General features: G+C 42.3%; 1 protein-coding gene across 3 annotated transcripts in view; it reads right to left on the reverse strand.

The window, feature by feature from the left end:
- LOC138576543 (hepatic lectin-like) overlaps window positions 1–25178 on the reverse strand; it is a 338738-nt gene that overhangs the window by 136393 nt on the left and 177167 nt on the right. For all 3 annotated transcript variants that reach the window (XM_069649562.1, XM_069649564.1, XM_069649563.1), the window contains 2 exons: window positions 24608–24718; window positions 15921–16072 (listed from right to left, as the gene is read on the reverse strand). In XM_069649562.1, coding sequence (XP_069505663.1) covers window positions 15921–16072; window positions 24608–24718 — 263 coding nt within the window. The remainder of the gene's footprint in view (window positions 1–15920; window positions 16073–24607; window positions 24719–25178) is intronic.

Here is a 25178-nt window from a genome sequence, read left to right on the forward strand (position 1 = left end):
CCTCAGCTAGCCAAGCCTAGTGCCAGGTGGTCGGTCTCTCACCTCGCTGAACTCTTCAACCTATCCTTAGATTCTGCTTGCTTTCCCTCTATTTTCAAAATAGCCACGGTCAACACTCTCCTAAAATAGCAAAGGGCTGACCTGAATATACTGGCTAGCTTTCACCCTGTGTCTCTGCCTCTGCATTACTTTACAGTGTTCAAAACGGTTGTGTTCAACCATCTCACCAATTTCATACACATCCACAACCTCTTGCCACTCCAAGGAAGCTGCTCTCATGAGTGCCTTCAACTTCATCTCCTCTGCTAAGCACTCCAACTTATCCTCTATCCTAACTCTCCTTAATCTGTCCGCTGCTTTTGACACTGTCGATCCCTCTGATCTTCTTAATGCTCTCTTTCTTCTTGGGATTCACAATCGAGTCCTTGACTTGATTGAATCCATCCTGGCATCTTGCCCATTCTCTATCTCCTGGAGCAACAACACCTCTCAACTCAGTTTTAATAATGTATGACTGGCATGACGCGCTCTGCCCAAACTTTTGAATCTGTACATTTTTTAAGAATGAATGTCTTATCAAGAATTCAGAAACAAATACTATTAAAGTGCTGCAATGTCAAGTATCTTTAATCAACCAGGATTTCAGCTGTATTTTTTGTAGGCGCTGTTGGGTGCACCCATTTGACTTTGGCAACGCAGCCGGCAACACACTAATTACTTAGTGGCAATAGCGCACACGTCCATACCCACCCACCAACAGTCCACACCTCTCAACTCACTCTTCTAACTGTTGGTGTTCCAAAAGGCTCTTTCTTGGCTCTTCTCTTTACAATCTACACTTCTGCTCTTGGGGCACTAATCTCCTACTTTGGATTCTCATCCCAACTCTTAGTGGACGAAACCCAAATCCTCTTCTTTCTTCCCTGATCTCTCCTCTGATCTCTCTATCAACATTTTAAACTGTCTCTCTGTCATTAAATATTGGATGGCTTTGCACACTCTTATTTTAAACTCCACCAAAACAGAGGTGCTCTTCTTCCCTTCTAATACTCTCTCTCATCATTTACCCTCCCTGTAGAGTTCCCACCTTACACTCTACCATACTTTTCTTCAGCTAGGAACCTTGGTGTCATCTATGACACTTCGCACACGTTCTCACACTTCTACTTTTAGCTTCAAAACTGCAATGGTAGCTTGTCTCAAACTCCTAAATATTAGGATAATCAGGCACCTCCTCCCTTTCAACACTGCCAAGCACACCTTGACCACTTTTGTATCTCTAAAATGGACTAATGTGCCAGCATCCTACTTGGTCTCACAACTCTACTTTCTGTCCTCTTGACAAGATCATCAACTTTGATACCAGGACTCTCTTTGAGCTGCCTCACTCCACAACTACTTCCTCGTACTGATACCACCAAGCAGGGTGGCTGATAATGCAAAACAGGACCAGATTTAAATCTCTTTTCCTGTTTCAGAAATCTATCAGTGCAACGGCACAAGCCTATTTATTCTCATATATCCAACTCTACAATTATTATTTGTATTATTATGGTATTTATTGAGCGCGGACCTTGCTTCGAGAAGCAACAGAGTGCTTTTACACAGGTATATATCAATCCTGATGCATAATGGAGCAATTTACAGAGGTGTACAACATTACAGATGCATAACGGAGTGCTTTTCAGTGGTAACAACAGAACAGATATACAGTGTTTGTAAAATACAAAGGGTGACAGAGGAGGGATACAGCAGTACCGGGTGGCGAGGGGTAGAGGGGCAACGTGACGGCCTAGGTGTTTGCAGAGAGGTGGGTCTTTAATGATTTTCTGAATTGTAGGAGTGTGGGGGCAAGTCTGATGCTGACGGGGAGGAGGTTCCATAGTCTTGAGGCATAGGCAGAGAAGGCTTGTTTTCTGGTCCTTTCCTTTTCGCAGCAGCAGATTTCAAGCCTGCACGTGTCCTGGCTTCTGTTGGAGCGCTGTTTACTGGAGATGCAGAGGTTCTCCTCTCTTATGGCTGCTGTCTTACCATTGCCGAAGCTATCATCAAGTCAAGACTAGACTATTGCAACACCAAATCTACTGGCACTTCATTACACAACATCCAGAAGATGCAGGTGATTCAAAATAATGCCATCAGAGCTGCTCTCAATATTCTGAAATGTGAGCACATGGCGGCCAAAAGGAAAGTTGCTCACTGGCTTCCGATTTGAGAATGAATCGTATTCCAGACCTGGTCTAATACACATACATGTCTCTGCAACACAGCTCCTCCCTAACTGTCTCAGAAAATTACCAGAGCTCAATCCGACAAGCCCCTCAGATGGGCATGTACAAATAGATTGGTACAGCCGAAATTAAAATGGGCAAAAGCTGGTGGTGCAAGCATTCCCACCTTTGCAGCAAAACAGTGGAACTCACTCCTGCCTGCCTTGAGAGCTGAACAATCTTATTGGGCCTTCAGGAGATCACTGAAAAGGTGGCTGTTCGCATATCTGTGCATGGGTTTGTGTTTATCCCTTTTGACTTTCAACTCTGCTTGTGTGTAACTAGTACTGTAACAGAGCCTGCTTTATAAATTAAAAAATAAAAATAAGTGTGGACTCCAATACCTCCATTCGTATCTTAATCTTGTTTAGGCCTCTGCATAAAAGCCCACACTTTGAAGAACAATTTCTTGACCTACCTAATGATATAATGAAACCCTCATTTCATATGCTTTTGTTGGGTGACTTCAACCTGTGGGCCGATAATGACATGGACGAGGAAGAAGTGTCTCTCACAAATGCTTTAGCAGCATTATGTCTTTTTCAGCATGGGAAGACGCCTATGCAGAGAGATGCTAACATTCTCAATTGGGTTTTGACACATAATCCTAAAATCTCTCCGATTATGTTAACTACTTGTCAATGGTCTGACCATCATCTGATCTCCTTCAATTTGTTTCTTCCAGTGAGCCCACTGCACTCTGACATCATTCCTAGAAGAACAGAAAAGTCACGACAGAGGCTCTTGCAGCTGTGGCCATACCCTGTTTGTCTAGCTTGTCCTCAATTTCCAACACCAACGACTTGGTTACCCATTTTCAACAGGCTATGCTTGAAGCTGTTGGCCCCTGTGCGTGTGAAAACTGTTAAAACTGAAACTAAGAAAAATACAAGTCCAGTGTGATTTATCAGCTCTGGTAGACACAGGATTACAGGAGAGCTTGAATTCAAAACAAACCTTTGATAGACTCAACCTAGGAAGGGTGGAGAAACATACAATTCCTCTCAGACCTCTTCCAGGAGAACTGTCAATGGGATTGCACATCTGGAAACCAAAATTGGGTTACACCGCCTGAAACATCCGGTGATCGTCGTGGCTCCAGAGGGCACACCTTGTTTATTGGGGAGCGATTTTCTTTGGCAGCTTTCCGCTCTGATTGATTGCGTTAACCAGGTTCTCTGGACCCAAACAAAACTTCCCATCGAGTGAAGAGAAGTACCAATTGTGTCAACCTGAATGGCACCTGTCATTTGATAGGATGACATCCCAATCAAATTGAATTTCATTTTCAAAATAATCAGGTTCACGAAATCACCATTATCTCCATAAGAGAACAGAGTAGTGACAGGACCTCATTGCAACTTCTAAAAAATGTATCTCCTTCCTAACCACAAATGGTTTTCCACATTGGAAGGAGATACCTTGAAGTTCTTTATTTGGGAATACACCAAAGAATTTCAAAGTGCTCCTGAAAACAGTTCAGAAAAATATAGTCATATTTAACCGACATCCAGAGAAAAGGCAAACACACATTCCTCCCCATACAGATAAATGGAGGGAAAGATCCGGTCCTAAGTCTGTCTAAACAATGGGGAAAGCTCCATAAGTGAAGCGCTGTGTCAGCGATTCCAAAAAGATCAGACCACTCCCTGCTTTAATTTAACAAATACATGGGAAGTTCGTCTGGAAACCCAAACTTCAAAAGATGTACTACCTAGCAGGCGCATGTTAAAAATGTTGATTAGCAAGAAAATGATTGACCATAATTGTTGGATCGTTAGAGATGTCACTTCTGAATGTAATCAGGATAGGAATTTTCTCCATCAATTTTCAATTAATTTTGATTTTATTAATGGCAAAGTGTGGTCAAGATTGGGGGCAATCCAATGGGCTTTTATAATAGTGAGAAAGCATTTTGGTCAGCTCAATTGTTGCCTTATGCTGTTGCAGTCCAAGAAGAGGTTACTGACCCAGGACAAGTGCAACAATTTACAGTATCAATCCAAATAAAAAGAGGACAACGCTTGAAAAGTCAGGAAGAATTCATACATTTGAGTCATACTCTCCAACAACAAGGATTGTCCTAACATCCAACACCACAGATCGATCTAAAATATGACACCATTGGAATATTGGTGGATAACAGCAAACCTCAAAGTGTCACGTTTTAGGCACAGATAACTCTGTTGGAATGACGATCAATTACCAATACTATTCGATGGATTTAGAAAATGAAATTCTGGAAAGATTGTTACAACAAAGCACACATTATCCAACTAGAAAAGATCAACACCCAACAGGGTGGACATTTCTTGGTGTATTCTGTATGCCCTTACGGGGTAGAAGACGTTACCTGTGATATCTTGGAAGATGAGGTAGTATTTAGAGTTCATAATAACTATCTTGAATCATGGATAGCCCTGTACAGAAAACCACCATTAAAAGAGATCTCCCCACCCAACTGGAGGATACGTCTGAAATATCAAAACCAGAGGTATTTCCAGCTTGAGGAACAGATTGGTCTGGCCGATGCTTGTGAGACCGATTAACAGCGACAACAACTAAGACAGGTATTCCTAGACTTCCAGAGTTTCTTTTCAGTTGATTCCTATGATTCTGGGCATACAACTATCCATTCTATAACAATACCAACAGATCCTGAAATGGCTCCCATGTTTGTAAAACAATATCAGCTGCCTCTCGTATTCATGGAATCATTCACAGAGATCATCAGAAACCTGGAATCCCATGGCATATTTCATCTTATCCACAGCACTTATAACAACCTGGTACTGGGGATCCTAAAATCTAATGGACAATGGAGACTCTGTGCTGATCTGAGGGAGTTGAATAAACAGGTTCACATGTCAAGATGGCCTCTTCCCTATATTGATCAAAGACTGGCACAGATCCAAGGATCAAAAGGGTATTCAGCCCTTGACTTTACAAGTGGTTACTGGATAGTACCCGTGAATAGGGAAAATCAGGATAAGCTTGCCTTTACCTTCGAGGGCAGCACCATATTTTGGACATATCAATTCAGGAAATGAGTTCAACATTTTCCTTCACAAGGCTATGCCTCACCTGAAGGAAAGAGGAAACTTGGCCTATGTGGATGATGTGTTGATATAAAAGTTCAACTGGGGAAGAACACCTGGCAGAAATCAGACATGCTCTTATCCTGTTGCAAAAAGCTGGTGCCAAATTATCTATCTAGAAAGCACATTGGTGCAAAAACAGAGTGAACATTCTGGGACATGAAATTACAGTTGAAGTTCTCAATCCCCAGAAAGAGAAGATAGAGGCCTTACTCTATTTAAAGAACCCCACAACTCTGCATGAGTTGCAAAGCCTCCATGGACTGACAAATTATGGTGACAAATTAATTGGGGATTGTGCAGAGATCACTTAACCTTTGGTCCACGTTTTGAAGCCCACGATAAAGTGGGTGTGGGGGGAAGCATAATCCGAGATGGTGAAACAATTGAAAAGAAGCCTGTCACACGCTCCTTGTTTGGCTTACCCCATCAAGAATAAGGAGTTGTTTTTCTTAGGCACTGGCTTCTCAGATATGGTGGTGTTATACCAAAAATATGTCAACAAGGTAATTTCCGACGTGAGCAAAACATCATCCTCCATAGAAGAAAAATTCAATGATTTCAAAAAATCACTTCTAGCAACGTTTAACGCGGGGGAGCACTTCATAGTAGAGATCTCCAACCAACCATTACAATATCTACAATGTTATAGAATATGGGCTGAGAATGTCTCTAATTCAAGAATCAGTTCTTGGATTCTGCCAATGCAGGGCTTTCCTGTGAGGTCTGATACGGACAAACTAAGAGGAGCCTTTGAGCCCAAGGATTGACAGACTTAAATGATTGTGCTGAAGAACACTGTCTCAAGGACACAAGTATAATCATCAATAGTGATTTGGAGGCATACTTGGCCTCCCCGCACAAGGTATATGAAGGGAACACTTGTCAGGGGATGCTCACAGTTTATGTGGATGGGTGTTCCTACCATATTACAAACAACAGGGAGAAAGAATTGGTTGCTGGCATTGGAAATACCTGGGTAAATGATCTTCCTGAACCCTCTGTTGGTTATAAAATATGTCCCAGAAATAGACAGGTGGCAGAGGTGATGGCAATTTATCAAGTGACCGTACTGCAGTAAACCATCAACTGACAGAACTGGTGATTATCACTGATTCTGATTATGTGCGAAATCGGTTTGTGGAATACCTGATAAATTGGAAAAACAGAGGCACGATTTGTGCAAATAATAAACCATTTAAACATGGTAGATTGATGCAGGCTATTGATGATCTGGTGACGTCTAATGAAATGACCATATATCAGAAGAAGATCAAAGGTCATTCCAAGAAAGAGGGTCCTGATAAAACTGGAAATTACTTGGGTGATAAATTGGCTAAAACAGAAGATCTACAGGGGGAAATCATAGATAGGAAACATCTCCATGGAGCAATCCCGGTCACTGCAGTGACCAGATCACAAACTCACACTGTGAATTTATGGCTGCCCAGTGGAGTAGAGATGTTTCTGATGCAGACTTGATCACTGCACAAAAAGAGGATCTTGTTATTGGGAAGTTCTACAAATACTTAGAAGATTCTGTCAGATTTCCTCTGGCAGAATCAGACTACAAATTAAAGGAAGATGTTTTCGTTCTGATAAAATTCCAGAATATTTTTAATATTTAAGAACGGCTGTTGGTGAGGAAAACCCAATCTGGGTATGAGCAGTGAATGGTACCTACCTCATTCCAAAGTCTGTTGCTGAATCTTGCCCATGCCACAGCTACTACCGGTCATAGGGTATAAAAAAAAGACCATTGAGATACGGTGAGAAGCCATTTACTGGACACAGATGGGCCAGGATCTCAACACTTATTTAAAGGTATGTCTTGTGTGTGCGAAATTCCAATCGAGTTCGCCCACACACAAAGCTCCTTTTCAGAAAAAAGGAATGATGTTGACATGATCTGTTTTGGAAGCCGACTTCATTGGACCAGTACCTCTTTCTTGCAGGGGAAAGAAATACATGTTGTCTATGACATATCTCTTCACAAAGTGGATTAAGTGCCTTTCTGATGCAAATTATAAGGCACAGGCAGCCGCTACTTTGATGATTAACCACATCCTTTCTCGATTTGGTCTTCCACTAAGGTTTGAGTCCAACAGAGGTAGTCATTTTACCAGGAGGTGATGGCAAAGATGTGGGAAATCTTAGTAGTGAAAAGAAAGCTCCACATAGCCTACTGCCCAGCATAAAGTGAGGGTGTGGAAAGATACAACAAAACAAATGTGACTATCTTGAAGATGTTTGTGGTTGATTCTGGACCAAGTTGGGATATCTGACTGCCACTTGTCCTGAAGCCCATTTATCTACTCCATGTTCTGCCAGCAAGATTTCACCATTTGAATAAATGACAGGACAAATAATGGTATTACCTCATTGTCTGCTTTACCAAACCCAGGAACAGACGCTGGTAAATGCCTCAACTACTCATGAGTGCATTGAAAACTTAAGGAAGCACCAACTGCATGCTTTTGCATATGCCAGCGTAATCTGGAGAAATCTGCTGAAGGAATGAGGACGTATTACGATCTCAAAACAACAAAATGGGAGTAAGAGGTAGATGACCGAGTTTATCTACAAAACTTTCAGAGAAGCCAAGGAGAAGATGTTTTTAATTTCTTGTCAAGGGATTTTGTGATTATCGATAATATATCTCTTTGTGCCTATAAGTTCTGAATCTCAAAAGGAGATCTGGTTGAGGAAAATGGGTCCATATCTATCAGTTGAAAATCTGTCACCCTCAACCAGATTTGAGAATGACAGAAGAGCCGACTGAAGAGCCATCTGAAGTTAGGCCTGAAGAAAATTATAAAGACTGAAATCGAAGGACCAGAAAACACCTAATGTGTCAATTATACACAACCAACCTAATTTGCTCACATTCAAATTCATTCAAAATTCATAAGAAATACAAATTACATTGAAAAAAGAGCCCACATCAATGGGATACAAAATGTCAACATAGATTTACAAATCAAAATCATAGGCTCTCAAAAATATTCAGGAACCCAAGTAGAAACAAGTCCCCTATGTGTCACTAAACCGGCCTTTTTTCCCCTCTCTGCGGACAACTAGTGAGGTATTCTTTCCAGGACCTGTGGACCAGGAAAGGGAATCCCAACAAGGAAAAAAAAACAATGGACATTGTATAAAATCCAGTTGGAAAAGAAGACTTCTATTGTCCCTCGATTGGAAGGTGATAGCACCAGAAAAGACAAATCCAACATTAACGTGAAACAAACCCCCCACCCCCAAAAAAACATTTAGATAAACTCTGTTGTCGACCCCTTTTGCTGCAGCAAGGAGTAAGAGCAAGGAGGTGATTTGTAGGGAAGTCTAACATCATTTTAAAAACAAAATGTAAGCTGCAGCCTGCACACAACATTTGGGAAAAACACACCCCGAAAGCACATGTGCAATGTTTTGCAGTCACTCAAATAAAATTATAATTGACAAGGCCAGAGATGAAGATGTCCAAATATCAGAAAGCATCCTGCAACACTTGTCAAAATAGATAAACTGCATTCATGGAAAATGTTAAGACTACTCCAAATTGACACAATGCACGCCTACCTGTAATACAGTCGAATATTTGTCCTGACTTGTAATTTCCAAAGTAATCTCAAATGATAGTATAATTTAATAAATAGTGAATTAATGTGTTTCAGGTGCGGCGGAGAAAAACCCCAACCTTGGCATATAGTCTGGTAAAATAACAGAAAAGAGAGATATAGGGCCTCATTACGAGGAGGGCGGTAAGGGGTTAACAGCGCCGGTAAAGGTGCCAGAGCCGTTAACCCTGTACCGTCCTATTACGAGGTCCCCTAACGGGACACGCTCTGGATGTTTGGTTTTACCAGATGTCCTTTCCGGGTCCCGCGAGGGGACAAGCCTGCTAACAATGGGCCCATCATTAACGGGCCCGTTGTTGGCATGCTACCCATTCCCATTGAGCCCTATAGGGCTCAATGGGAATGGGGATTCATTTTTACCGGGACCCGGAAAGGAATTTTTACCGGGTCCAAGAGAAGGGCAATTACTAGGTCGGCATGACCCGGTAATTGCCCATTTCATGGACCCGGTAATAATTCCTTTCCGGCGGCAGCCGTGCCCTTAATAAGGGCACGGCTACCACCTGGGTCCTAATGAGGCCCATTATTTTTGTGATATTTAACTTTTGTAACTTTGAACGTACTACCAGAAAACTTATATTATCTCTGTTCATATGTCTTTGATGAAGAGTTTTACAATGGCCCCTAGGATTAAATTTACGAGCAAGATCAGTAAAACCTCAATAGAATTTCTAGATGTGGAAGTATGTACTGAATCTGGAAAACTTGAAACCACAGCATTTACCAAAGCTACTGATAGAAATAGCATATTAGACGTCACAAGCTTTACCCAAAGAAAAATATTGAAAGTATACCATTTAGCCAATTTCTTCGCTATGGGCGCATTATTTCTGACAACTGAGAGTATACATCTAAGGCGAAAGAAATGAAAGAGAAATTTGTCAAAAGGGGATATGACCAGGAATCAGTCAACACTGGTGCAGATAAGGCAAGAAACATCAACAGATAGAAGCTGTGAAACCTAAAACACGAGATTTAGTGGACAATCTAGTATGTGTGACAACATACTCCCAGCAGAGTACACAGATTAAGAGAATCATTAAGAGAAATTGGAACACTTCATTATTAGATCCAATGCTTGCAAAATTGTTTCCTAATCCACCACTATTCGCCTACAGCAAAAGTAAATCTATAAGGGATTATTTTATAAAAGCAGACTCTGTGAGGAAAAGGGACAGAACCCAAAACCACATAGGCACCATTCCCTGCCTCAATTGCCATAACCTGATTAAAGGAAACACTGTTACTCAACCCCATAAAGGCTATGAAATCAGTCTTTATCACACCTTAACCTGTGATTCCAAAAATATTATCTATGGTATCAGATGTCCCTGTGGATTGTACTCTGTTGGTCTGAGAACCAGGAAGGCGAAAACCCGGTGGTCAGAACACAAGTCTAATATCAGGATGGCATCTGAAAAGTCACCAGTAGCTCAACATTTTATCCAACAAAGACCCACTATAGCTCAAATTAGGCTCATTATATTAGAGTAAGTATGCGTACCAAGCAGAGGTGGTAACCTCAACAGACTTCTACTGCAATGAGAAAGCTGCTGGATTGATCGTCTAAACTCCATGTCTCCCCATGGAATGAGCATGGAGTGGGATTGAAGTTGCTTCCTGTAATTTTCAACCGGAATTCCATACATTTCTTTGATATTTACATCACTGATGCTATACAACACTGCATATAACACTTGAAAAACCACTGTATTTTACAGAAAAATTGAGAGTTTCCACCCTGAAAGTTCAGTAAACTTTCACATGCGTACTGAACTATCTTTGCCTTAAAAAAAATCTTTGCCTTAAAAAAAATCTTTGCCTTCAGCATTGCGAACATTATTGCTGACAATGTGCACATAAGGATCATATCCAGAAAGCTAGCAATGAAGGTGTCTTATACTCATCTAACATGGCAATCTTCGTTGCAATGGACCAGTTGATTTTAAAGGTCTGTGCGCATGCAAGCTGGTTACTACGACAACCGTGACAAGGCTTGGACTTGGAAAGACGATTGACGGCAGTGTCGCGGCTCCCCGCCTCGATTCTTAACATGGTATGAAACTTAATGAACATCACAATTCTTCTGCCATTTAACCAGTTTTCTTCACAGCAATATGCTAAACAAGGATTATACATTTCTAGTATCGAAAAGCTACGGATTATTACAGAATCGAAAATCGTCTTGGACCAGTTGGCGTACAGCTTTGGCGAGCTAATGAAGGCGGTAAGAATGTCTTTCTAGGTACTGCATTTTGTTTAATGAAATCTCATATCACAACTATTCCAAAAGATGCTGTTCACTAACCGCATGACATAATCACATTACGATGCAGGATTGGCAGTGACATTTCAGTGCCACGCACGCAGTTGGCTTTACCCCATGTTAATGAATCTGCTGCACTCCGCATTGAGGTGAGCTCTTATTTATCTTTCGAACCATAGTGCATTGAAACCATTTTTTACCAAGGGTCATGATGTGGGACCCAGCGCTATAACATAGCGACTGGTCCCATATCTGGCCCGCCATCCACAATACTTATGTCTAGTTCAAATGATTTACCCCCAGATTTTACCAACCTGGTTACAGGGAAGACGGAAAGACAGAGATCCCCAACATTTAAGCTGTTTCAGAGACATGAGACATCTCTTGGATACACAGGTTAGTGACCCTACATATTTAAGGCCATAATTTGTATGGTAGTGATGAGTTCATTTATATTTATTTATTTTACAGAATTTATGAATTGATATACCTGATGAAGGGCAGTCGGCCCGAAATGCGTCATATTAACAGTGAAAGACACACTTAGAGCCTACCATCCAATTGAAGTGTTTATCTTTCCTTTTTGAAACGAGGAATGAATTCATTAGTTTTCTCCAACTCTATTTGTTTGAGAAATTGTAGCGCACACCATTCTGTTTAGAATGTTACTGTGATTCTTGTTGTTAAGTTTTCATGTAAATTGTGAATTATATGAAGGCTTGTTACTTTATTCTATGAAGAAAACAATTTTTTTTATTGATGTTTTCTTGTGAAATGTATGATATCTTTCATTAAAAATGGTATCACTTATTTGAATATCTTTGCCAATTGTTTTGCCATAAGGTGTGCCCAGATTTCTGTCTCACTTCCAATAGTGTGACTCATTGTCCTCATGTATGTCGATCTTGTAGCCTAAGTTCTGAATCTGGAGCACCTAAATCTAATGTTAGAACTGTTTTTCTAAATCACTTACTGAACTACAACTGTTAGGCAAGATTGTATGCAGTACCCTTTGGGTGCACTACAACAACCCTGACCTCCTGGCAATAGAAACCCAACCTTTGGTATAAGTCTGCATTACACAGGTTGCTAGCGTCTCGAGCAGCCAGGCTTATCTCAAGAGGGGTCAATGTGAGCTGTAGTGGAGGTACACACAGATTCACAGTGACAAGTATTCAAATAAACTCTTACACACAAGGTTTCTTGATAAAACAATTATTAGTTTATTTATCAGTCACTTAGAATAAGCCTTCTTCAGAAGGGAGCAAAATAACACCACAAATCAATATACTTATAGAATACACACTCTTGGTTATCTAAATCAGCAAATACCCATTTGGTATGACACACAGGCACTACCTACACCCTCAGGTGACTTCAATAGCTTGGGTGCTGTTGACATTAATATCTCACTGTTGCATTTAGAATAGTTTTAGGAGTAGTGTTGAAGAGAAGAGAGTTCAGAATAAAACAAGTATTCATACAGTTATTCTTAAGTAGGTAAGTACTTTCAATACAACCCCCCCCCCCAATGCAAAGTCAGCTAACCCTTTCCTGGAAGGAAGGTAAGACACAGAAGCAGAAGAGAGAATAGTCATTCAGGGAGCTTAGGCCAGTCAATGTTAAGTTAGCAAAAGTCAGGGTGAACTGAAGCACTTCTTGCAGATAAGTAGAAAGTCTTTTCCCATGTTTAAAAAGTCTTGATAGAATAGAAAAAAATCAAAGTTGGGTCACAAGCTGATTAGGCTTGTGAAGTAAAGAAGCTGGCAGCAACTCTACACATGCAAACAAGCAAGTCTCCAAAGAGGACAAGTGGTTACACAACAAGAGGTAAGTTCTCTTATACTTTACAGTACCTTTAGGTTGAAGGAAAAGTGCAGCAGATGAATTCTGTTCCTGTGCAGCTCTGAAGATCTCGCTGTTCCTGGGCCTCAGTCATGGGGACAAGAGGGAGGACTTCTAGGGACTCCTGCACTGCAATGGGACGGTCACTGCTCACAAACGGCAAACTTCAAAGAAGTGGCTGTTCGTTGTTTCAGCTCCTCGTGTCTACTGCAAATAGTAACACTGCAGTTCCTGGCTCTTGAGATGTTCCTGGGAGTCCGGAGGATCTTCCTGGAGCTCTTGCCCATCTTAAAAGCAACGCACACAAACTGGTGTTCCTCTCCCTGGCTATCCGGTTCCAGCAGCGACTGTAGTGGATACTCGACCAGCTTTCAGAGGATGTCCAGGTGGCTTACTTTGGAGTTGATTGGTTCCACCAACTCAAAGGGAGAAGTCGTCCTTGCAGGAGCTTCTCTGTCGACACGAATTTGGAGTTTCAGCACAGCAGCAGGGCTTCACCGGCAAACCAATGGTCAAGAGTTGCAGCAGGTGTCCTCTTCAAGTTCTTCTTTAGTTTCATTCGTCCAGTGGTCGACTCTGCCTTCCAAGCCAAAAAGCCTTGCCTTTTATGCAGCTTGCTCCCATTCATTTCAGCCTGGCTGCCAGTCACCCAGCAGGGTGGCTGTCCTTGCCGGACAGTCAGCCGGCAAATCACCACAGAGTGCATTTGGGTCTCCTAGGAGACTAAGCACAGGGAGTTTCGGGCACCTCCCTCACTTCATGCCCCCGCCAGACACCCTGGAGCCAGAGGCAGGTTTCACTCATGAAGCCTGCCAAAGACGAAATGAACAAAGGGAGCAAACCTAGTTTGGCGTGCAGAGCAACTATCAAGAAGGACCTTTCCACAAAAAAATGGCAAAAAAAGAAGAGCGGGCCATTTTGCAAACATGGGTGTTTTATTGTGGCTGCGAACGCATCCCGCGGTAAAATCCCATAATGGTAGTAAAAAGTAAATCACTGCCACCAGCCATTCAGTGAGGAAAAGGTAACATTAAAATGTTGCATGAGAAGCTAGACAAAGGAGATATTAGGTAACCCCTCCAGCACCTTATTGTTAGATAGTGTGTGCTGGGACTAGAAAGTAACAAATGTAAGTAAAGTCAATTTCACTTTACTGCTCTGGGGAACAGTAGTATATCCCAGAGAAGGTATTTAAACCTTTGGGAAATCTGAAAGACCTCTCTGTGTCACTGCACTAAAGGTGTTGAGTGACACAATGTAAAAGATGATGCCTATGGAGTTTGTCAGACTCCACAACCAAAAGAAACACAGTGTACAAAATCACATTAAAACACATGAGAGAGTGGGGAAAAAAGGGTCTCGCTTTCTCCAGGTTAAAAAAATCAAGTCCACAAAATCCAGCAACGTTGCTGGGGGTCTCTGAGGTAGAAGGAATTAGCACATTTCTGAGAATTCTCCCTACCAACAACCCACAGAGGACCTATTTTGAATAAGAGTGCACCTCTACACCATCATATTATTACACGTTACTTTTACCTGACTTACTCTGAGTAAAGCAAGCGTAATTCAAACTTTGTCAGGGTAGCTTCTTTTATGAATCACATAGTTCTCCTCAGGTGCAAGTCAGAGTTACTCCAGTTAACCCCTTTGTGAATTTAGCCTGATGAATTCAAATTATGCTACTTCACAATGAACCCAACACCACCCTGCACAGTCACGGTGATCAGGACAGGCAGGTCATTCTTTAATTATTTGTTTGAAGTGCTTTGTGGCCCCAGATAGAGGTTTCTTCTTGGAGCAAAACGTGTTTTTGTATTCCAGTCACTGCCTGCAAGCATTATTTCAGACATGTGGTTACTGAAGAATTCTGAGCTAACCATCTGGTATTACCCAAATTGGTCGTTTACAATTGTTCGAATGAACAATTGACCGAATTTAAAGGGTCACAATTGACCTTTTCACAATTGACCGAATATATATATATATATATAGGTTTGGTAATATATATATATATATATATGGGTTTTAGGGGGTTTGGCGGTGGGTGGGGGGTTGTGGGGGGTTTCCCCCCACATACATGGTACAATTGACCTTCACAATTCGGTCAATTGTGAAAAAGTCAATTGTCATTCGAGCAGTTGTAAAACGATCAATTCGTATACAACCGACTATCTGGCATGTTCATTTCATCAGGGAACTGCCATTCCATTCTTTGCGCGTGGGGTTGTTTTGTTTTCCCCAAAAGAAAAAATAGAGTCGAGGCACACAGCTTACATAGCATGGGCATCTGATTATATGCGACAGCAAGAACTCAGGTTGTCTAAAGTCTAGAGAAGGCAGGTTGAAAGTGGGCTTTTGTTATAGATAAATGGTGTGCAACCTTGGGCTTCCTAGATGTTTTGGACTTCAACTCCCATCAACCCTAGACAGCATAGTGAATGTCTAAGGATCAGGGCGGTCATAGTCCATGCACTCATGAGAGTCACAGACTGCTGTTATAGATTTACCAACCACAACTACCCCAAAGGGAGCGGTACTCTTTACAGAAACTGGGCGCTGGTAAAGCTGGAGGAAACACAGACCCAACAAGGTATGCCTACGTTTAAAAAGCTATTCTGAAGTGGCAAGGCCTAAGTCCTGTCAACTAAGTTCATTGTGAAGTGGTGTGCATGCTGCCAGTGAGAATCCTCATCATCATGGCACAGCGTCCGAGTCCTAGAATGGCACCTACTACCCACACCTTGACACTGACTGTGTCTCTGTATTATATGTCAACACAACATTAGCATTCCTGAAAGCTCACCTGTTCCATGCGGTCAGAGATGATGACCAGATCGGACTGTTGGCCCCTGCAACTGGTTTGGCTATTTTCCCAGGATGCATATTCAATTGAAAATAAGTAGCATCGACTGTTGTTCAGCACCCATCTGTCTTGGCAACTCTGGATGAAATATTCTGGCAGAGGAAACATGAGGCACTGGTTAAAAGTGGATCAAAACTTGCTTGGTTTCTCTTGCAAATCTAAAGGGGTGCGCCTTCTTCAGTGGGACCCTGCAATTGAAGATGATTTTCGGATTTCATCTGTAACGAAGAATGCACCATCCTACCAGTTACCAAGTTACTGGAGCATATGCCAAAATCCAAAACACTATTTATTTATTTATTTATTTATTTATTTATTTATTTACATTTATATAGCGTGCAAGCATCCCAGGGGCATTGAGGCGCTGTTACTTGCATTAAACTTAGTTACATGTTACAGGCATGGTAGAAGTTGTTGACACATTGTGAATGTTACATATATCGCTTTGGTCGTATGATACATGGAGGTATTCATGCTGGTGTGTCTGGCCTTAAGTGAAGAGGGTGGTCTTCAACATTTTACGGAAGGTGGTGAGGGAGGCCTTGCCACGGATAGTGGGTGGTAGGGCATTCCAGTGAGAGGGCGCGAGATAAGGGAAGCTGGATCCGCACGCTTTTGCTTTTGCTATGCCTGTAAGATAGCTCAGTGAGTTCAGCCGTTGCACACACATCTATGTCCAGATCCCACCTTCCTGTCTTGGGAAGATAGCTCAGGGGCAACGCGCTCGCCTTGGAAGCAAGACGACACAGAGCAACACAGGTTCGATCCCCGTGTCCTCGCTTAGAAAACCTCTTGGTATTAAGCGCGTTCTAAATAACCAATCATGTCATATCATCCTGGCACGGACTGCACAGCTCTTTGTCCTTGTGAGTTCTATAAAGTGAGTACCTTTAACCTGGGTAAAAATAACAACTAGTATTAAAGCGGTTGAGCAAGAAGCAGTGTATAACATGTTTCTACTATTTGAACGTCCATGGGTTTCAGGCCCATCCCTCCTTCTGCAAAAGCTGTTTGCTTTAAGCTTTCGCACTGAGAATGAAATGCACCCCCATTACGGCAAGGGTGGCTTGTTTTGTATATACGGCGTCTGCTCTGTGCACCAAATGTCTTATTTATGAACCTTGGGGAAACGAAAGGCTGAGGTGCTCCTTTCCAGTTTCCAGTATGTGCAGGTTACTCACAGACTTCAGCGGTGACCGCTGAACTCAGCGAGCTATCTCATTAGCTTAACGTTTCACTGGTTAGATTAATACTTCTTTAGTCTTTTTCTCTTGGGGACGAATTGATGAGTTGGGTGTGTCGCAGTAACTGTAAAGGCATTATAGGGACCACAATTTACGCACTATAGATGTCATTACAAGTATGGCATAGCGGGAAGAAATTGGTGGTAACAGAATGACTGCCAATATTCCCACTGCGCCATACTATGAGTATGGCCCTGGAGTGGAGGATTTACCTCCAGCAGAATCCTCCAACTCTCTGCCGAAAAATAGGCAAAATCGGCGGAATTACCGCTGCACTAATTCCACCAAAAAAGCCTCATAGTGTCCGATAGACTCATAGAAAATGGGGATTTACACCAATACCGCCACTTGTAATACGTATGTAATTTCGCAGACCAAGTGCGGTAACAGTGATTCGCTTGGGTGGTATTCCGGCGGATTTACCACCAGAATACTGCCAAAATCGTAATGGGGCCCTATGAACTGCAGTGGTTAATGGGCTGTTGTTTCAAAGTTCTTTATCCAAGAAAACTAGGGTGGCTCATTAATTACTCCGGTCTTCTAGTATTCCAAGAAGTGGTGATCAATTACATTCTGACTGACATTTTTGCATGTCAGGCAGTGTTTATTTGTAATTATGAACACTGCTTAGTAGGCACGCATGATAAGCAGTCTTCACAATGAAAATTAAATGCTGCATGACATGCAAGCATGTCAGGCAACTTTTAATTGTAATGGTGAGCGCCGCTAAGCAGTGCTTACAACTAAAAGTAAACGATGGTCGGCATGCGGGCATGCCAGACAGCATTTAGTCACTTTTGTCAGCGCCTTTTGCATGCAAATGATGGAAATGCGGTGGTGGGGAGTCACCCAATTGACGTAATTGAGGAACATGAGCTCCTAAGAGAAACTATTATGGAAAATAGGCTATTCGAGGTATGGCCTTACCTACACCCTGGTGTCAGAGGTCATTCTTTTTTACTCTGCTATGCATAGGTCTTATAGCCGATTGACTTTGGGCTCACAGAGGACGTAGAGGCGCATTCACTGGAGTTGGCTGAATATTTGCTCGGGCCACTGTCAGACCATGCACCTCAGATGGTCACAATGGGCTGGACACAGAGGATCACTCGGGTACCAGCATGGAGGGTGGGAGCAGAAACACGTATGCATGGAGTCTACAAGCTCAAACAAGCAATAGAGTTATTCGGAAATATTTGCGGGTTCCATAAGTGATGTGACCAGTTCATTGTGTAGACTTGCTCTTTATGACCAAAGTAATACAAAATGTCGGCATCTGGGAAGTATTCATTAAATGGATGAAACTACTGTACTGCAAACCGGGGGCTAGGATTCCAATGAACCATATGATATCTGGTAGATAGCGAGTCGACACAGGCACCCGGCAAGGCTGCCCTTTATCCCCCCAGCCGTCCCACATATGCTGGAACAAGTGCGGGAATGTGAGATTGTATTCGGTCTGCACATCAATTGGGCAATGGCGTGTCTCTACCCAATGCCAGGGACGGATACGAAGGTGCTGTTGGGTTTGCCCATCTCAATTACAGTCACCTTTTCCCTATCTTGGCATCATGATAAGGGTGAACATGGAGGAAGAGTATGCAGTGAATACAACTCAGACATTAAATAAACTAAATGGATCGGTGGAGTACTGATTGAAATGACCTTTACCTCTGATGGGAAGGCTGTCATTGTCTAAGATAATAATAATTCGTTTTTTATATAATGCTTAATCTCAAGCGCGAGGGGTTACAGGAATTTACAGTGACTGGCAGACGTGCCAGTCAGCTGCAGCGTCGCTGTGGCTGGCTGGCACTGCAGTCAGCTCGCCTCACTTATGGCGGACGCTTCTCCCTTCGCGGCTGCGGCGGGATAATGTGTTTCGCCAAAATTGTGGTGTCACCGGGGGCCCTGGCTCAACCCCACTTTTTGGAGATTGCCGGGGCCCGGCTGTCCCCGGCCCACTTAAAGCACTGGATAGAAGCATAGCTGGCACCCCAACAACGAGTGAATATCTCACGAATGAATATTAAACCAGCACTGAGACTGCTGATGCAAGTCGAGGTGATACATAGGGCGTGGAACACGTGCACTAAAATGGATGGTCAAACATATATGTATATGAGCCAACTACCGGTGTAGGAATGCAATCTGATCTACTCGTTATAAGAAGCAGGGAAGGGAATGTAGGCCAGGAAGGAACATTTAAACAATGTGGGAAGCTACAAGAAAATGATAGATTTATAGAACTTGGGCGACTCTCTGAGCTGCTGAACGGAAGGAGAGCCGGCATTTTGACTTAGGCAAGATTACACGTATGTAGTAGGGAGACTTGGGAGGGTTTCCCCAGAGAACCCCAGACACAAGCAGTCTATCGTGCTATCCTATTGCTAAGGGAAGGAGGCGAAAGCATAACAACGCAATATAAGGTCTGTATGAGGAAAAGCACTAAGCGCATGCAAGACCTATGTAGTAAGTGAGAAGAGGACGCAGTACATGCGCTAGAAGGTACAGAGTGGAGGAGAGCATGTCATAAAGCCAAAGGCGTATCACGTAACATGAGGCTCTGCATCGTGCATACATATCCTCAGCAATGTTACAGAAAATCTATGAGCAGGCTAACACAAAGTGTCCTAAATGCGCATATCAACGTGCCATTTGCATACATATGAAACGCTTACGCCTTACGCTTTGTCCTAAGGCGCTATATAAATGACAAATAAAATACAAAACACAAAAAATATGTGGTGGGAAGGTTCTCAAACGCAAGCATTCTGCAAAAACACAGGGTGGACGTTGCAGACAACAGTTAATATATGTTTGTTGATAATTATCCCTAGCAAGAAAAACAGTAAACTGCTTTTGAAGTTTGTTCAACTGGGTTTACACTGACCACTATTACACTGTGGTCCAAAGATATGATAACATAGACCACGGTGGAGGAAGACTGAAAAAAGCTGAACTTGCAGACCAGGATGGGATGTATTCTATCTGCGATGAGTATCTAGATGTGGTACTACAGTCGCCGGATTTGATGCCGCCATGGGCTAACTAAATGCTATTTATGCTATAGGTACTGTGGTTGACTGGAGGGAACTGTAGCAGATGGAGTGCTAATGTGATTGGAAATAGAAATGTTAATATTAATAGTCATGTATTGTTTACCATTTACTTTCTTTTATTAATTAAATGAGTTGATGTCGATTAATGTAAAGTTTTTTAGTAAATGTATTTGGGTCTCGTTACGAGTTGGCCGGTATTCTGGTGGTAAATCCGCTGTAATACTGCCCTATGGTATTACCGTTACCGCCGCTTGGTTTGACGGAATTACTGCCGGATTACTAGTGGCAGTGGTGAACTTAATCCCATTGGACTCTATGGGGCATTTTTGGAAGAATTACCGCTGGCGGATTTAGCAATGTGGTAATTCCTCCTATAGTGCAGATTTTCATGGAAAGTGGGAGGATTTACCTCCAGCATGATGCCGGAATGGAATCCCCCCTCCAGGACCATACTCGCAGTATGGCGGCACAGGAAAAGTGGCATTCATTCCATTACCACCATTTTTACCCCATGCCAACATACTTGTAATGATCCCCTTTGTGTTATTTGCCAATAAAGAAGTGGGTTGTTTTTAGGCAAACTACTGTGTTTGATTCAATTAGGATCTGTAGTTCTTATTGGGTAAGAAGGGAAGTCTTTATTTGTCTACATTCTTTGGAATACCACCTCATACACAGAATTTGGGGAGAATTCGCTGTTAGCTGCTCAAAGGTGCTCAAAGATGTTGTTAAATCCACAGGTTTAAAATCTTTGGAGTGGTATAACCTTATCCCACAAGTAGCTGTTTTACTATTGCTGTTACCTATTCCCCTGGTGTAAATCATCAATGCCTACCTTTGCATTCACATTTCCTCCTACAATAACCAGTGAATTGTCACTAAGCGACAGAATGTCAATTTCTTATATGTTTGCCATCAAATCAGCTAGGTTGCCATAGCAACATGTGTCCGAAATATAATGCTTATTATAAACAGTTACCATATATAAAAGTGATTAAGCGCCTTTGAGGCAATGCATGATCTGCAATGTTGAGGTATGCGAGATCATGCATTGACCTAATGAGAAAGCCATCCCAATCCACACACCTCCACAATTCCTGCCACCTGTGCAGGTTTCGGTAGGTATGTGAATAGCGTGAACCTCATCATTAAGTCAAAAACATGCAGTTTCCTATGTTTCTTGTAGTGATATTATTGGATGGGAACAGGGACATATAATGCAACCTTAATAAATGGCCTGGGATTGCAGAAATGCTACATTCTGTGACCCCACCATTACAATGTGTTCTCCCAATGCTGTCTGCCTTAGGGACGGTGCATGGCTATACAAGCATCAATCTGAGCATGAAATGCTATGGATTTGAGGCAATCCACCTGCTCAGTATGAGATGTATCTATGCTGACGACACCAAGACTTTCTTTTTCGGCTTTCACCAAAACTATCCGTAACAACTTCTCTGATTGTCTGCAAAATGTTTCATCGTGGATGCCTTCATGGTTCCTTCATCTCAACCCATCTTCAGACAGAAATGATTTTCTTCCCCTCTTTCACTATTTCTTCCGCTCCCTCTTTCATCTAATTTCCTCCATTTCGTATTGTTCTGTCTTCCGTTGCTCACAATTGAGGAGTCATCTTTGCCTCTATTCTTACCTTTGCTTCCCACATTTCTTTCATTGCTGGTTCCTGACACTTTCAGTGGTTCAACATTCATAAAAGTCCCCCTCTCTTGACTTTTCTGCTACCAAACTCCACATTTCTTCTCTGGTTCCTTTAAAGACTAGATGACTGCTCATCTCTTGTTATTGGTCTTCCAGCCTATTGTCTTGCTCCCTTAAACTCAATCTACAATTATGCGGTTCAGACTCTCTCTCGACTTCCCCCTCGAGCCTCTATGTCTGATGCTTTACACTCTACTGTTCGGCTTTCCTTCGAATCCACCTATTTTTCCACTTCTTGTGCATTGCTTTTAAAATTTGGCACCTTCCTATCTGGCCTCCTTGGTTTCATTATATAAACCTACCAGTTCTCTTCATTCCCGATCTCTCTTTCTCTTAGTTACCCCTAAACCTCCTTGTGCTGCTTCCTAATTTCAATCACTCTCTTCACTGGCTCCTAAATCCTTCAGTATTTTACTCTCTCTGTTTGTTCTTCTTCCGATTCATATTCTTTCTGTTCCTCCCTCAAAGCATATTTGGGGGTGTCATCTTAATAAATGAAATGAAAATGAAATCAAGAGGAACACCATTTTTCATGGTTAGGAGAGTTTGATTAATTGGTGGTCTTAACCTCCCCATGCGCTGATATTTGGTCTATTGGGACATCCCCTACATTGGGCCACCAATTGAACGTAAGTTGTCATCTGTAGAAAACGCCTAACCATCTGTGCCGGGACGTATAAATAGCCACGTGACAATGAAATCGCTCACTCACTATGGATCGCACCTGCAATAGATAATTTTTGATTGCTCTAATTCAGAATCTCACCCACCAGTTCAGGATTTCGAAAGTTCAATATGGCACAGTCTTTAGGAATATCCTTCTGTCGCATTCTTTCACAGCTCACAGGCAAGGCGTCCAGTAGATCAACAAACGAGATGCTCTGAAAGCCACATAAATATTTCACCTAATTCAGGGATTTTATATTCAGAGTCAGATTGTCCACTATTGGAGATGGGGATAGCTGTGTACCTTTGATAGAACCCTGATGCACGTTGTACCTGCCGGTTGCAGACGTAGTGTGGTTGCAGACGTAGTGTATTCGTTTGATCAGTTGAGTTGCCACTGCAAGGTCAAATGGCGTTTGATTGTATCCCTACATATTATCCCCACCAAAAATGTCAGTTAAAGGGAAAGTCCATTAAGTGTCAGATATCATGTTTGCTACTTTCCTATTGGTATCCCCTTCAGTAATTTGAGCACATCTCCGAGAGACATGCACTGTTTTGCGGTTAGGAGATTGATTTGACATGGTGGCAGTTCCGTGCTTTCCTAGTTTGCAAGAGGACTTCCACTGTCTCTAGTTTCTCCACAATGGACCTGAACACAGTCTGGAATTATAATTATAAATGGCATCAGTTGGAAATGTATGGTACTAGTCTGTTGCCAATCGTCTGTTGTTTTTTAGGCCAAACTCAGTTCAAAACTTCTCATTTTTTGTTTGGTTTATTTGGATCCTGTGGGCCTCCTGCTACTTTTGTTGTAAGTGCTCTTATTATTTCACCACCAAGATGTCTTGAAGCATTTGCTTAGAGGTACTAACTTGATTGAATGCTTAAAGTATCCTTCCACCTTTTGTCCAAGCCCCTTTCTGCCGTTGCTGGGGTTTGCTGTTATTACAGGTCTATGAGCACTGTTCGAGGGGCCCGATTGGGCAGTTTGAGCCTAGGGCACGAGTTGTGAAGACTGCACAGTTGTTGGGGGATTTGTTGAGAGGGGGGACAGCACCTCTTGAGCCTCCATTGTTTCCTACACAAGGGTGTTTGTCAAGTCTGTGACGTCCATTTTGCTTAGAGTTGATGCCCTTTTATTTTTCATCACTGATCCAGCCTTTTCTAGATGACTTCCAATGGATTGAATTTGAGGGAAATTTATTTCTTTCTTATCACTTATGACATCATTCTTTTTAATAATAATAATAATTGTTCAATTATAACGCACTTGTACCAGCAAGTGGTTTCTGGGCGCAGGTTCGGGATTCAAACCTGTGTTGCCCTGCTCTGAACACTTCCAAGACAAACGCGTTGCCCCTGTGCTATCTTTCCGCCCCTTGGATTCTTTGGTAAGTGTAATGCTTTATGTTTAGGCAAGCGAAAAATGAAGGGGACGTCATGCTTTCTGGCTTTCCCTGGTTTGCAACGTTCTCTCCTCCTAAGAACAGGTGAGGAATTGGGAACTTTGGCAACATTTACAGTAGGCTGTTAGACTCTTGTTATGGATGGTTAGTGAGTATCAATGAGCAGCTGGTTAACACCAGGGGTTCTCTAATACACATCTCCAAGAGCTGTGGCGGAGACCTGAAGAGTCATGCCAAAAAATGAACACTAGCAAAGGGAGGCATCCCCTGATCACTGTGCACTTCTCTAGGGCTTAATTTCCGCTCTATAAAAATGATGAAAAACTGTTTTTCATCCAGGACGATTGGAAATGGTCTTTGCTTCCGGCATGTTTACCCTCTACCAGAATAGTCTATTATTACTGCTATCTTATAACGCCTGGATGCTTCCTTCTAGTGAAACCATGAAGCGGCACAGCTATTCCACCTTAAGCAAAGAGTTCATAAGGCGACGGCCTTCAGCTATTGGTCCATTATGGAGTACTTACGTTGGCATTCGCTGCCGGAATACCGCTCTTTGCAGCTGATGTATTTCAGTGCCTCATTGTACTTGTTCTGTAGTTGTTCAGATTTTCTGAGTCTGATAGACACTTGTAAATCTAAGAAAGAAGGGGAGGGGCAGACAAAGTGTGATGAACAAAATTGTGAGGAACTAAACGAGTGATAAATGGCACCATTCACACCCTTCCCTCCCCAGGACAAAACAAGCCATGAAAGGCCAATTATTGATAACAAGTACCAAATATAATTAAAAGTTCCAACGATTACTCGATGAGATTGTGTGTTTTTACCTGGTACAATGCCTAATTCAGTTTTTCATTTCCTTGTTCCATCTAGCCTGTCCCAGTTACAGGCTGGTTGGCCTCAAGTGGCCATGGTGTCATATAAGCTACTTTCAGGAATCTTATAAGGCATGCTTGTATGGACAGTGGTGTAACTACAGCCTGGACAAAAAAAGAATGCCTGCCTGCCAGGGACTTTGCACATTTATAAAAGCACTCTGGCCTAAGTAACTGGTGAACCTCAAGCATTCATAGATGTGGTTGCTGTTTCCGCAAG

This window comes from Ambystoma mexicanum, chromosome 1p, assembly GCF_040938575.1.
Source record: "Ambystoma mexicanum isolate Mex_15411 chromosome 1p, UKY_AmexF1_1, whole genome shotgun sequence".
In the NCBI taxonomy this organism is placed as follows: Eukaryota; Metazoa; Chordata; class Amphibia; order Caudata; family Ambystomatidae; genus Ambystoma; species Ambystoma mexicanum.